Source organism: Microtus ochrogaster, chromosome 1 (assembly GCF_000317375.1).
Source record: "Microtus ochrogaster isolate Prairie Vole_2 chromosome 1, MicOch1.0, whole genome shotgun sequence".
Taxonomy (NCBI): domain Eukaryota; kingdom Metazoa; phylum Chordata; class Mammalia; order Rodentia; family Cricetidae; genus Microtus; species Microtus ochrogaster.
In genome coordinates, this window is record NC_022009.1 from 121,686,407 (window position 1) to 121,702,516 (window position 16,110).

A 16,110-nucleotide genomic window follows, 5' to 3' on the forward strand; every position below is an offset into this window, starting at 1 on the left:
TGGCTAAAATATAAAGATTATCTGTTGCTTTCAGTACAAAAATCTTACTTAAGGAGCAAACATCTCACATTCAGGGGCTTGGGATTACGTATTTACAGATTCTACCCTCAGTAAAGCGAATTATGCAAATTAACACAGAAAAGGAGGTTCAGTTTAAAGCAAGGTCTGGATTTGATCCAGCCGGAGCAAGGACTTGTCAATCACATTTCTCCCTGTCTCTGTGCACAGTTCCTTAGCGATAACAACTTAGGAAAAAGCCCCGGCTGTCTAGGGTGATGCCTCTGGCTTCGGTTTCTACACATGGTGAGCAGAGATGCCTACCCACCAGACCCTGGAGTTTTCCCACCATGGAGAGGCCATGGGTGAGAGCAGAGAGCCAGCAAAAATAGGAATATTGATGTAGCTTTTACCAAGGGCCCAGCGTGGCCTTTCATATAATTGCTGAAGCTGAGATTTTTGGAGAAATTTTGTTGACCTACAAGTGTTCTTCAGAGGAAGAATTGAGTGAATGCAGCTGAGCACAGATGTCCTTAATTATAATCATACATATGGATAATTCATTTAAATGGCACAACATAGATATATTTGAAAATACTTTTCTTCAGGATATGTAATTTTGGCAAGATCAGCTTGGGTTTTTTTTTGTTGTTATTGTTTTTATATATATCTTTTTAAACTACAAAGTACACGGGTTTAAATGCACCAAGCTTTGAGGTGCTGTAAGTTATTTTAATATTTGCAGTAGTAAATGCTGGGGTGTAGCTGAGCCTGTGGTCAGTTTCAACACTCACAACGCAGAATTAATTCTGCTAGGCTCTCAGGGTACTATTTAACACATGGTGCTAATTACCGAACTGAGAAAGATTATACTATTTTCAGACAGGCCCAATAATTCTCTTAGGGCAGCAATTAAAGAAGTTGGAAAAACGTGTGTTAAGTTGGCTCCTGAGTAAAATGAGGTTCTTGTGTGAAAACTATTATTTAAAGTGCCACACAAATGTCCGTCCGTGGTGGTGGTTGAGCTACTTAATGCTGGCTGGACATGAAAGACAGAGTGGAGCAAAGGTGATTGCGTAGAAAGGAAGCATCCATAGGCAGGCCTTGCGAGGGGGTGACACTGGGAAAACAAAATGTATTTTAAAATGGAAGTAGTTGTCATTATTTTTGTTCTACTAACAAGTTACTTAGACTCTCTCTCCTTTTAAAACCTTTAAGAGAAGTGAAAGATCTATTTTCCATTGTCCCTTGTAAATACAGCCAGGTTAAATTATTACAGCTTCCTGGCTTATCACCAGAGTAAACAGCTTGGCCTCTTTGGCTACCCCTGATCAGAGGTACATAGCAAATGCTTGTAGCAGGATTTACAGCAAATTCTATGGCAACAATAATCCAGTATTTTCTTTCTTGATAGTCTGATAATTAAAAAGTTCTTATTTTTTTTCCAGGTCATTATTGCTCTTTCTATAAATGTCTCCTATGAGCCTCTCTTGTGCAAACACTATGTAGTTTAGAATCAGTACCTGTAAGGAAGCGCATGCTTCTCAGGATCTTGCATTTCTTTAAAATCTGAACGTAGCTTTCAATTGCACTCATCAATAAGTTAGACATAAATGGCTGTGACTTCTGCAGTCATTATGTTATAAAGACATTAAGGAAAAGGTGTCAATGTGTTGAATCCCTCTCTGAGGCATAGTCACAGTTCAGGCCGCATACTGGTCTGCCTGTTCAACAGAATCCATTAATCACCAGGGAGTACAACGGATTAGCACCTATTTCTAGGTTGGTATAGATTCTCACCGTGTTGGAGATTGAGCTCAAAGCCTTGTCCTGTATGACTGACTCTGCACAGTCTTCATGACAACTCTGTCCAGTTCTCAGACTGATAGAATATTCGTGTTTTCCTTGAGTGGGAAACTTCCCGTATACTTTTTCCAATACTTAGAGACTCTGATACCCTGCTCTTTGAAACTTATTCAGTTTCAGGTTTCAAACTCTTTTCTTTTTTCCAAGAAGTCTTTCTATTCCGCAGCCATTCCTGCATGTCTTCCTAGGAGACAGCTTCCCCTGCATCTCTGCGTGCACACGCAGGAAGCTCTTTCTCGCAGCCTTTATGCCTCAGTCGTTATTTTATGTGCTTTTGATGGACCAACCAACAACATATTGGCATTTAATGTCAAACACAGAGATAAAAACTAACAACGAATTGAGAATCAATTCGTTACAAATACATGACAGTGGAGGTCAAGAATAATTTCAAAAGATAAAATCAATGTCTTAAGCAGAAGTACTATAATGGCTCCTTCCTTGAATGGAGTAAAGGCTATGGTTTAGAGAGTTGACCTCCAGTTTCAATGAGGGGATACCATTTGCACAAGATTGAAGAAGCACAATCTGCAGGCTTACTTCTGCAGGGATATAAGGAGAAATGTTCTAGCAGAGGAATAGTTAGTGTACGGAGCCCTTAGGAGGGGAAATGTCATGTGTTTAAGGACTAAAATGGAGGAATACAGTTGGAGTGAATTTGGTGATGGAACCTTGCCAAGAACTAAGGTCACATGTGAGGTGAAGAACGTGAGCAATTCCTATGTCAAGAAAATGACAAATGCAAAAGGATCCTGGAGCTTTTGCCGAAGAATCACAACACACTCTAATTGCATTTCAAAGCGAATAAAATATAGAAGGTATGGGAGACAGGGAAAGCAGAAGAAACAGTTCTCAAGATAGCATCATAATAGGGCAGAGAGTGGGTGGTGGTTGGGCTTGGGTTGGTTGCAGAGCACAAGACAAAGCATGGTGAGAAGTAAGACAGAATGAATGCATTTATTGCCAGGTTGGATAATGTTTTATTATTGACTGTTGTCAACCTTCAACTGTGCCTAATGTATAAATTGAACTTCATAATCAGAAAGTATGTATATGAAAAATACAGGGTGTGTGTGCATGTGGGGGTAGGATAGAGGGAACTTTTGTAGGTAGAGACTGCTCCTTTGTTTCCCAGCCATCCAGACCTGAATGATACAACACTGCTTGGCCTATTAGCTCTGGTTTTTTATGAACTAACTCTTCCATCTTAAAGTAACCCATTTGTACTAATCTATGTATCACCACATGGCTGTAGCCTACTGGTAGGTGTCTTTCTCCTTTGGCAGCTACATGGCGTCTCCTTGACTCTGCCTATTTTTCTCCTCTATCTCTGCTTGGAATTCTTGCCTTGCTCTATTCTGCCCTATCATAGTCCCAAAGCAGCTTCTTTATTAACCAATGGTAATAAAATATATTGACAGCAAGTCCCACATCACCTCCCCTTTTCTGTCTAATTAGAACAAGGAGGGAAAAGAGAATGGGAGAGAGAGTATGTGGAAAACAAAAGTTTGAAATGCCTTTATTTTAGGGAAGGGAGTTGGGAAAAGGAGAAAACCTTTATTTATTTTTATGCTTCTGTAATTATTTGATTTCCAGTGTAGTCTGTAGTTAACAGCTTTGTTGAACTATGTAGACAAGAACTACTGACCCAAGGTCAGACAGGAATTCAGTAGACACTATTGCAGAGCTTAGTAGGCTCTATTGTTTCTGGTATCCACTCAGTCTAGGATCATGGGGCTCTCTCTTGTAATCATCGTCTTTTGATCAAAGGACAACAGTAGCCATACTACTTACAAGGAAGCCATGCCCTTTTCACAAGTTCCAAATGGTTTCTTAAAACAGTATGAGGAGGGAAGAAGAAGGGAGGGGAGCAGAGAAAAATGTAGAGCTCAATAAAAATCAATAAAAAAATACCAGCATGAGATTTGCAGTTTTCTATCTGTCATGCTGGGGCATGACCTTGTGTCTTCACAAGATGTTCCTTCCCAAATCCCTTCCTTTTCTTTTCTTTCAGTTCTAGCTTCATGGAAAGAGTATTCAGGGGTCCCCTTACAAAAAGCCTTTCTTAACCTCCTTCCCACATTTTGTCCTAATCGTCTGTAGAAAAATGGCTTGCTCACTTGACATACATTGTCCTTTATTACATTTGTTCATTGACATATTTATGTTTTCTTTTAGACTGTGCATTCTCAAAGTCAAAGTTCATACTTTTTTTTCATTTCTGTTGCTTGATTCATTTCTTAGCCCTCTAGTACAGAAGCAATATATATCTGGATTAGCATAAACTCCAGCCCAGAGATGAATTTCCCCTAAAGGCGTTCAGTGATCTCTATGAACTCTCTGGGGGTAAAATATAGGAATTGCAACATGTTCAACTTGGAATCGACCTTACCAACTGGCTGAAATTCCCTGTATTTTGGAGAAGGATAGAAGCCATGAGCCTTTATTAGGATCTATGATTCTCACACTGTGCTAACATCTACTGAATGGCATTTAGTCTTCACAACAGCTGGGAATTCACAGCCAACAGCTGGGAATTAAGAGCCTTGATTTTGATACATGGATGAGAACCATGATCTAATAAATGAGATTCCAAATTTGTTTTAAACCCATAAGCCTTCTTCTTTGTGGTATCCCACTATGAAGAACAATCATAAACTCTCTGACAATTGGCTGAAGCAGCCAAAAGGATGATATTGTAGAAGGAATAAAACAAAGAAAAGGCACATTGGTTGAGCTCAACAGATTGAAACCTGGGACAAAGTTTCAACAAAATTTAAATAGAATGCATTTCTGGATACCTCCTTCCCCATGAATCATGATATAAGACACATGGAGGCAAATAATGATGTAGATTCTAGGAGACAAAATTCAATCTTTTTTTTTTTTGTTTCTCACGGAGGCAGAATGGGGACACCACAATAAGTTCATAAAGAATGTGAAGAGAAAATCGATTTAAGGTTTCAGAGGAATGCATTCTCCATCACACATCCTAAACAGCATCATTTATTAAGCCACAGAAGCTTAAAGTTCAAGGAAGGGATGAATGAGCTGTGAAACATGCATTAAGCTAGACAGAGACATGTCCCATGACAACAAGTGTCCCATGTCATTCTCAGAAGCTCTGTTACATTACAGCACTGCACAGGATCACATAATAGACAGCCTAAATTTTCAACCAAGGTCACCAAACATGAACACTCTTACCTTTTAGAAAAAATAAAGTTCTTTCTAACATCTTACAAAATGGTCTTCTGAAATTGACCTAAAATTAAGGTTATCTATTTATGTACCCCCAAGTATAGAACTTTAAACTCTCTATTGTTTATCTGGTAAACGTTAGTAACCAGATACAAAAATATCGTCATATTTACACTTTGTGTGTTGATGTGGAGGTCCTTCTGTATATGTACTGATTTTATTGGTTAATAAAGAAGCTGCTTTCAGCTTAACAGAACTTAGTCAGACTGGAAGAGATATATAGAGAGTAGGTGGAGTCAGCGAGATTCCATGGAGCCGCCAGAGGAGAAAGACACAAGCTGCCAGTCAGAACCTTGCCAGTAGTAAAATATAAAATAATGGAAATGGGTTAAGAGCTAGCTAGCAATGTGCTTAAGTGATTGACTAAGCAGTGATTTAAGTAATATAATTTCAGAGTGATTATTTTGGGTCTGAGCAGCTGGGAACAAACAAGCAACCTCCCCCAACAATGCATGATCAACTAGTTCCTGATAAATATATATATATATGTTTATTTTTATATATATTTTATATGATGTTTTAAGCTATATATGTATATAAATAAATATATATCACCTTTTCTCCTTCATTTAAAACATTTCCAATTTTGTAAAAAAAGACCATTATGTGCACCCCAAATCATTTGACATCAGTATAAAAACTACTTTCTTAACCAAGTTTAAGTCTTAATTCTACTCTCAGTAAGATCAGCAACAAAGACTAAGTACTCTCATCAGCAGAAATACCCGACTTAGGCAGCAACAATGTGTATGCATGTCTAAACACTATACAGAGGAAGAACTCCGTGCTCAAAGGCACGCAGGACTTCATGGTGAGGCATTTCAGTCAGCTTTCAAGGATTCTGTCTGAATGTGTAGATACCATGTTGATGTTTCCATTATTAAAGTAATCATGCTTCAATAAGCTTTCTGACTTGCACATGTCACTGACGACCAATTATTTTATACATACCACACATTTACATACCACATGTAGCATTTTATGTGTAGCCATATGCTTGTTATCTAAACTGTATACAAGGGAGATTATTGAAAATGGAAAGAGTCCATATCTATTATTCTTTCTTTGATTTATTTGTAGACAAAATATTGTATGTGACAGCCAGAGCCTTTTGCTCTTTGGATCTTAAGTTTAAAATTGATTCCTCACACAAAGCTTCTCGGGACATATAATTTATGATTTTGCTTGCCATCTGTTTCATAGCTGGCTCTTCCTTCCCAAAGTGTGGGCTTTTTATTCTCTTTCCTCATGGTAATGTGAGTGTAGGCAGAAATCTGTCCTTGATTTGCCTTCATAGTCCCTACTTGAGATTCCACACAATATAACAATTCCAATAGTCAGGAAAATGAATGAAAACATTGAGGAGAAGCAGAAGAACACTACAGTAACACACCATGTTTCTGAGTAAACACATTAAATATTGAAAATGCATTTATCAGTCTGTGTGCTCATTATCCCTTGAACTGAACGCTATCCCCTCCAATATGTTCTAAGCATGTTCGTTTCCTTAATGCAAACCTTAATTGTCGCTGTGTGTGCTCCGGGATATTCTTTCTCTTCCAGTGTCGACCACCTTTCTATAAATTTGGACACCAGGGAGTCATCATAGTCCACGATCTGAAATCCAGAGACATTTGCACCTCCGAACTGAATTTTCAGCAGGTCTCCATCAGTAAATCCCTAGATATAAAACACACTTGTGTTATCCCTCTGCAAGTTAACCTCTCCTGTGTCTCTACACAGTGTCTCTTTACAGGTTCAACACACACAGGGAAGATAAAATGCCTATGTAACAGGTTCCGCATACTTAGCAGCCAATGCTTCTCACCACACCTCATTCATATTGACATCATGGTGGGTCCCTAATCGATATGTTTACTGACTGATTATCTCATGCAAAGCTCACAGAAATATTCACAAAGAGGTATTCTGTTTTACTGAGACAGCCGCCATGTGTCTGGTAAGGACTGGTCTCCTTCAATGAGTTTATCATGGAGTAGAGCCATGTGCTTCCATATGGAAAATATCGACCAAACTATCCTCAGTTAAACCGATCATTCACTCACCTGATAAAAATATCTTTAAAATGAGGAGGAAGAAACAAACACTCAATCATTGTTCTTAGTTATTTAATAGAAATGAAATCCCACAATAAACTTGAAACAAATTGAATATAATAATTGAATTTGATCTAATAGTTACAGCTCTGGAGAGAAGTTTAGGTGATTAAGGGCATGTGTTCAGCTATGGGCCCCAAGTTCTCTCTCAATAGCCACACTGGGTAGGTCACCTCGTCCAGCAACTTCTCTGATGACCTCTTCTGACAAGTACAGGTATTGCACTAATAAGCACAAACTCACACAAATATGTTACACTGCTCATTAGTCCAAATTATGGGCTATGATGAATTTAACTGAGTTTTCTTTTGATTTTTAAAACAAAGAAATAGAAACAAGATTGCGATGTGGCTGTTATAAATGTATTCATTCCATCATACACAATGATTAAATAGAGCCTGAATTAAGCACGGATCTTTTATTTGCTGTTAGTATTAAAAATACAAATTATTATACTTTGTATTTGGGCAAAGAGTGATTGCTTCACGTCAGCCCACAATTGTGTTCCAATGGAAATGGTGTTAAATGAACCCTGGGTTTCTAGAGTCCACGTGAGGCTCATCTTTTCGCTGAACTGTAAGGCCTGTGGGCAGGGGGCGGAGCCACGGGCCTTTCCCCTTGGATCTGTTTCTTTCTTCTGTGCCACTTAGAAACTTCCAGTCTTTTTTTTATTATTATTATTTTTTAATTTATTTATTTATTAAAGATTTCTGTCTCTTCCCCGCCACCGCCTCCCATTTCCCTCCTCCTCCCCCAATTAAGTCCCCCCTCCCCTCCTCAGCCCTAAAAGCAATCAGGGTTCCCTGTCCTGTGGGAAGTCCAAGGAACCCCCACCTCCATCCAGGTCTAGCAAGTTGAGCATCCAAACTGCCTAGGCTCCCACAAAGCCAGTGCGTGCAGTAGGATCAGAAACCCATTGCCATTGTTCTTGGGGTGCACCTACACACTGAGACAATGGGGATGTTCTACTGGGAACTCACTAAGGCCAGCTGGCCTGGGTCTGGAAAAGCCTGGGATAAAACTTCCAGTCTTTTATGCAACTGGGTGCAGCGTGTGTGTGTGTGTGTGTGTGTGTGTGTGTGTGTGTGTGTGTGTGTAAATTCTGGGGGCAAAGTGATTTGTGACTGGAGGGAGGACTCGGAGTTCTGTGCGAGGACTTTTGCTTTCTGTTAGTTGTCCAGTTTTATCTGCATAGTTTTCTGAAAATCATATGAACTTGAAGTAAAGTTTGTGCTTGGTGGTTCCCTTTGTTGGGCGTGTGTGGAGAGGGTACTTGGGTGTCTGTTTACTCCTCTCAAAGGACTTTGAGTCAAGGCTATTGTACTGAATACTCTCCTTGATGCACCTAGGTGTCCTGGGACCCATCTGAGATATTTAGCTGATGCTTGGTCCATAAGAGTTCCCCTGTTCTAGACATAACTTTTGTTGGCAAAATTTTCCTGAGAAAATAGAAGCTGTTCCATTATAGTCTTAGCTCAGTGACAAAAGTATTTGGGTTCTGGGTTCAAAAATCTGTCTTCTCTTATTTTGGAGGGGAATAGTGTAGTTTTCTGTAACACAGAGCCCCAGGGTATCAGATTGAACCCAAATATCAATGGAGGCCCATTCTTTCCTATACTTTCTTCCTGTGTGTTCTATTGCTCTATCACAGGTTGTTGCTAGCATCACATTCTCAGTAATGTGCGCATGGAGCCCATGCCAGGCTCTGCCTCTAGGGATGGAGGAGGAAGAGTGGACAGCGAGAACAGGAGCTACCTGACTGCTTTCCCTGTCATGTTTTATATTCCTCTCTTTGCCCTGCCTCATGCCTCACCTTTCAGATAAAGCTTCAGCTTCTTGTCTTCCTAACATTTTTGTTCTCATTTTTTCCCATTGGGTTTCATATAATTTTAATCACTTGTTGTCATTTTGCTGTGATTATGCAACACTTTCAACGGAAATCTTTGGTAAGGTTTGATGCTGCCCTAAATAAGAATCTGCATTTTCCAAATCATTCTTACTGTACTCCTCTGCAAAGTTTCTATTTATAAAAAAAGAGGAGAAACATGAGGAGGGGAGAGGAGATGAAAAGCAAGAAGAGGAGGTGGAGTAGGAGATGGAAGAGGGGAAGACAGAAACGGAATGAGAGCAGAGAGAGATCAACACCTGACAACTCAGTTGGCAACAAACCACCAAATCAAAAGCGTCATATTGCTCAGGGAGATGTATGCACAAGGCTTAAATCAAGTGACTCATTAATAATCATTAAAATCTGAGCTGTTAGTACACCTTTAACACCTCTAGCATCGTGGAACCTAAACTTCCTAAATGATTAACCATAAGTTAAATCCATGCGAATAGCAGAGATAAGAACAGGGGCACAAGATCTTAAGACCAAATCTCATGGTATTATGAGTCAGTTGTTCATTCAAATCCTGCAACAATTTAATCGTAGACTGAATCTGAAGGACCAAGACCACTATTAGCAATTCTTAAATGAATTAATCCATATGTGAGGGTTTTACAGTCATCTCCTCTGACACGCATACGTCAGAGAAAAAGCGTTAGCTTTCTGTTGAGAACTTGGAAGATGAAAATCCTTCAACAGCAGGAGCCACTTTTCAGGTTCTAATGTCTAAATTCTCAGACCTAGTCTCAGAATCCGGACTTCTGCACTAACTGAACTGCCAGAGGTTTGTGAGGAGAGGACTCGAGGCTTTGGGAAAGGGAGAGCAGAGCCGCATTCAGCGTCAGCGTGAATTTAAGGATCCCAAACAGAGCCATGACAGGAGCATGGACCTGTTCACTTAGACAGCCCTTCCTTTGTCATGGCGTTACACATCAGCTCTCAAATTGATGAGACACCTTCTGTCATTATTTCTCAATGTTCCCACAGAATCTTCTCCATCTGGACATTTACAAAGATCGCAGCTTTCACTGTGACTCTGTGCTGCTCACCAAATGGCACAATTCACACAGGGGACTTAGATTGCAGGCTGTTCTGGGCCTGGAATGCAGCTCAGCAGAATCACTGCAGAACCTCGTTTTCTGTTAACCCTTGTGTCTACAACAGTCTTTTCCAACCTCCTTGGTACACACTAAGAGAAGAGTCCAGAGCATGGTCATAGCAGCTAGGAATCACACCACTGGAAGAGAGATTTCACCTCGAACAGCCAACTTTTTCCAGACTCAGGCCGCTCACTGATACTGACATGACTTTTTTTCAGTGAAAACACTATTTCTTGCAAGTTTTGTTCTGTTTCTGTGTCTCCCTGTCATACCAGGGATGTTTTCTGAGGTACAAGCTGATAGATACTCCATGAATCCCAAATGAAGCTTGCATTTGCATAAGTATGAAGCCTTTGTGTGGTCCTATCTATCACATGATCTAGAACACTCTTGTTTTTGCCACCTCTTTCCCTTTTGTTCACTATGGTTTTCTGAGTTTGCCCATGGTGCAGAGATCTTTTCCAACAAACAGGGTCATAGCTACTCAAAGACCATGAAGAAAAAGCAAAGACTGTTTTGTTACTCTTTTAAAGTCAATTTTGGAAATAAAAACAAATGTCCAATAATCTAAATTGATTGGCTATACTACAGAAAGAAAAACCACAAAGAAATATAATGAGCCAATCTGCTTTCCAATGTGTACAGAATTGACAAGAATCCTGATGACAACATGGGAAACTCTTAAGTACTCAGTTTCCATTTCATTGTGATACTTACACAATATGTAGGAAATCATAAATAAAATACTTTCAAGACATTGATGTTACATGTTCTACAATATATAATTGATAATTTTATTGACATTATATTATCATATGTCTAAGCTTAATTTCCTTATAAATGTGCATCAATTTAAGATATTATATACTAAAAATTCAAGTGAGAATGCACACAATAAGTTTATAAAACACGACAGAAAAAAATGGATAATTAAAGAGTTAAACTATATTTTTTAGATGCTTCCTTTAGTACAAAATTTTCAAGATAATTTTTGAGCAAATATTGTTGTAAGGATGCTTTTATCACATCTAAAAGCTAGAACTAATATAAGTTGTAGATTGGGAAGCAAACCTAAAGCAACCAAATAAAATAATTAATTTCTCATCTATAAAAGAATAATCAGACTATATATCAAAACTTCATTATGAATGGTGATCATTCCAAACTAACACATTCAATTAAAAAGATTATGTAAGTGTGCTAGGGAGATATCTCTGTACTACAAGCACTCATTAACTCTTCACAGACCAGGGTGAAGTTCCCAACACTCACATGGTGGCTCCTAACTACTGTAGCTCCAGTACTAGGGGGTCCTATGCCCTCATCTGCAATCTACAGGTACTGCATGCACATGGCGCACAGACACACATGCAGACAAACACTCATTTCCATAAAATGCAGATAAGTAAATCTTAATAAAAGCTTAGTAGGTAGTAAAATAATGCCAGTTAATTCACCTACCAGATTTGCAATGATATAATGGTATCCTTTAACATGTTTTCCAATGGTAATAACCTAGAAAAAAAACACACACATTTAATATGTATGAAGAACAACATACAAAATTACTAATGGGATGATCTGATCAGCAAAAGATGGAGTTTGGGATTTTATGTTCCACTAGTCATGTTTAGTAAAACATTTTTATATTAAATAAAGAGAATGCTTCTCAGGAAAAGGTAATAATTCATTTTAGTACTTAGTAAACATTATCTATTAAAATATCAACTACTAAATCAAAATAACTCCCATTTTTTTAATAATGAAAATATACCTATATTTTTGTGGGGAAATACAGATTCAAATATGTTTAATCCATAACAAGTCATTTCTATCATTGTATATCCTTGGCTTCCCAATAAACAAGCACCTAAAATAAACATCTGAAATGCCATAGCTATACATCTATATACAATAGGCATGAATTGTGTTTATAGAATGACAAGGGGCACTAGCAATCAATTATAATGTTATTCTTGATACACTTATATCTTAGTTCAAATGAACATTACTTTCAGCTTTAGGCAACCACATAGGCAAGAAGCTAATTTCTCCTTATAAATCTGAGTAAAGCAAGATAAACTTACTTCTTGAGATAAGAGATTACTCTAGCAATGGTCATGGCATCTTTGGACATTATTGAGTCATATTTCCTCTCACTGATCTATATTACTGAATAGGTGAAGATGAATGACCTTTGTGTAGTACAGTACAGAGATGTACCTGGTGATAAACTCACTCTTAAGTGAAAATAGGTGGAAAATGCATTTATTTCTCTTAACCCACAAGCCTTCATAGCTCCCAAGCCAAAGTTCAGTGAGTATGACTTACTTTCTTTTATGATTGGAATATATTTGGGGGGGGGGGGAGTGGTGATCTTTGCCCACTGCCTATCATTCCCAGAGAGCATACTGCATTTGGTATCACAGGTGAGAAATGTTCAAATTGACAACTTGTGCTAAATTCATATACTTTCTAATGGATAATAAAATTAAACTCCTTAGGATGAGCCATGAAAGTCTATAGTCATAATAGAAAATAAATAAAACACAATAAAAACTGTTTTGCATAATAGTATACTTCTTTAAAGCCCTCAGGACGTTCTGTCTCCTCACTTGGAAAATTCTCCACCTTGCCACATGAATGTACTATTAACATACATGTTGTAACCAATCTCAACCTAGTGGTCACCTCCTTGCTGAAGACTTCCACGACCGTCCAGCACCTAAGACGTTGTCAGGTGATTGTATCGACACATTCGGTCCAAGAGCAAGGACAGAATTTCCAGAAAATGTTTTACAGAATACCATGCCGAAATTGTGGAGCAGCTGTTTGAAAGGAATTTAGGGTTTCTGTAGGCTTCTGATACATTTCTACATCACACAGCTAAATTGCCTTTTCCGAGAAATCAAATCCTCCACGTTGAAGTCAGAAGCTTGAAGAAAAGATGTCCTTTTTAAGAGAAAAATATTCTAATTCTTCTCAGCTTAATCAACAAGCATTGTGTTCATAAATATCTTAAGAACATCTGTTGATTTTGCCTATTGAGCAAGCTATCATGAGAATGTCCCTGTTTTCCATCTGAGCATTAAAATGAACACGACAAATAATAGAAGTTGTCCCTACTTCTGTTTACTGAGAAAAAGAAGAGATGAAATTCTCTAGGTTATAGTCTTTAGAGATGTTAGTGCTGGCCATAGTCACCATTATAATTTTGCTTTACAATAGCAACTAGTATTATACAACAGAACATTTATTCTAGTTCCTAAATGTTTTGATAGCAGAACATGTTTTTAAATCTGAGCATAGTCAGAAACAACTGTCTTCAGGGTTTTATCAAATAAGTTTAAAATAGTCCTAATCTAATGCAGGCTAATTCTGATGCTAATTTCCAGATGCCAGGATGATAAAGCGTTCATCCCACCACCATTCGTTTGCAAATACTAGTTGAGTGACTTAATAATAGAGTTCTCTTTTTCATAGGCTGTGCCCTATGGACACCTTGTACCTGGTGGATTCTGCTCCGTGAAGGACATCCTAACCTAATCTAAACTGTTGCTTTCTGTCATTCTCTCTGAGAGTAATTTGTTCTTTTCAGCCATGGTCCATGTTATGATGACATCACTACAGCATTGATGAGACTTGCCATGTTTTATTTAATGATGCTTCTTTAGTTATACTGTTTCTGCTGCAAAGAAAGCATTAAAGACTTGGAAAATTTGTATAAAAATAAAAGACTCAAAGGTAGCTAAATACTACCTTTTGCATTTAATTTTTATAAACCATTCCTCTCAAAAGATGGGTAGATCCTCATCCATCCATTACAGATTACTTACGTAATTTAGATCTGATATGATCCACCCATACCCCATGTGTTCAAGGCTTGGTCCTCAGTTTGGTGCTATTCGAAGGTGGTCCAAGCTTTATGACACAGGATATAGGAATTTAGGACATTAGAGGAGCACCCTTGAGGGGTAGAGATACCCCGATCTCTTCCCATCTCTCCATTGCTTCCCAGCTACACTGAGGTGAGCAGTTTCCCCCAACATGTACAGCTGTCATTAGATGTCTTTCTCCTAGCTGGAAAATTACAGGCAGCTGGCTGTTCACGAGACCTCCTAATACAATGAGTCCAGACAAACATTTCTGCTTTATACTTTGGTTTACCGTTTTACTTGTTGTAGTAGCAGAAAGTTGAGTTACACAGCTTTATATGCTATAGGTTTTCATGCTCTATCTATATTAATCTTCTTCCCCTATAAGGACGCTCATGAGACTCAAATCGCAGCCTTTTGTATCGTTCTTTGCATCCCTCATGTAGATAATAAATGCTGAGGAAGCGATTTGCCATCCATTTGTGCACTCGTTTAGTGTACTAATAGAGGTATATATTTATCACATATAAATGTAAAACGATGCTTTTTAGGTGACCTACTCCATGTAGACTTACACAACTATGATTAAAAACTTTGCTTCAAATGTTACTTTTATTAGTCCCAGTTTGCTGTGCAATTTTCCTATTCACGTTTTTGAAAGACACAGTTTTATAAAGGCTTTCGTCCTATTAGGAATATTTAAAATTTTAAAACCAGTGAATATTAAAATTCAGCTTTAATGAAAACCTACTATGATGTTCAAATGGGATTTTGATGTGTGCATCTCAGCAAGAGGCCTACAGAAACAGCAAGCCTAAGTTCATCGCCTGAGACCAAAATCAAGATTTTTAAGTTGAAATTGTTCTCCTGCCTTGCATACAAATGAGTCTCTTACAGGTCACATTAGATTGATTTAGTTATTTAATTCTTTATTAAGAACTCCATTTTTATTTCTTAAGGCCTATATTATATTATCAATTAAGGTTTCTAAACCCTCGTTTTTTAGAATTATTGTCCTGGTTACATTAGTGGATTTCAGTTTTTATCTCAATAGTTAGAAAGAGCATAAATGTATATACAGCTGTGTATTTTCTTTCCAATCTTATATACTTTCGAGGGAGAAGCAGCTTCAGTCTCTCTCTGTGCCTCTCTCTCTCATATACGTACACACACTAGCCAGGACTAGTGAAGCATGCCTTACTAAGCAAATCATGAAGCATACTTGGTCAGTTTCTCTGCCTTAAAGCACTGAGGATTTGGTTTCTTTGTTACCACTTCACGGTTGTCTTATCATGAAAGGTCTTATCTAAAGGAAGTCAGTAAGTTAAGAGCAGACAAAAGCATTCGCATGTCTGATGTAATTATTCTGCCTAACACCCAAATGAATACTGTTGACTTCCTAAGTCATGCACGTGATCTGATTGTATTTCCTTCCTTCATATTTCAATTTTGTAGATTAAAATTTTAAGTGGACCCAAATTTTCTGATATGCATGCAGCATCAAAACATGCTTCTTACAACAAATGCCTCCTCTTTCTTATGCTGTTAGACTGTGGTGGTGTGAAGAAGAATAGCCCCCATTGAGATCCATGTATTTGAATATCTAGTTACCAGGGAGTGGAACTATTTGATAGGAATAGAATTAGGAGGTGTGGCCTTGTTGGAGGAAGTGTGTCACTGGGAGTGGACTTTGAGGTTCCAAAAGCCCATGCCCAACCCTACCTCCCTCTCTGTGCCTGCACATAAAAATGCAGTTCTCCAGGATCATGCCTGCCATACCTGCTACCATGCACGATGGTAATGGACAAAGCTTATGAAAGTGTAAGCAGTTCCCTAATTAAATGCATTCTATTGTTGACATGCCATAGAGTCTCTTCATAGCAATAGTGACTAAGACACATAGGTATAAAATAGCATATGCTTTCTACATGGTATTGAAATAACCATGTATAAACTCCAAACCAATTTACCATTGCCTTAGGACATCATACTTGCTTTGACCTAAT

The 16,110-nt window shown here is 38.2% G+C and overlaps 1 protein-coding gene across 5 annotated transcripts in view; it reads right to left on the minus strand.

Moving 5' to 3' along the window:
• The window catches only part of Gria2 (glutamate ionotropic receptor AMPA type subunit 2), a 120,838-nt gene that overhangs the window by 36,454 nt on the left and 68,274 nt on the right, over nucleotides 1–16,110 (minus strand). For all 5 annotated transcript variants that reach the window (XM_005344130.3, XM_005344129.3, XM_005344134.3 and 2 more), the window contains exons 5-6: nucleotides 11,691–11,744; nucleotides 6,643–6,804 (exon numbers count right to left, since the gene is read on the minus strand). In XM_005344130.3, the coding sequence (XP_005344187.1) occupies nucleotides 6,643–6,804; nucleotides 11,691–11,744 (216 nt within the window). The remainder of the gene's footprint in view (nucleotides 1–6,642; nucleotides 6,805–11,690; nucleotides 11,745–16,110) is intronic.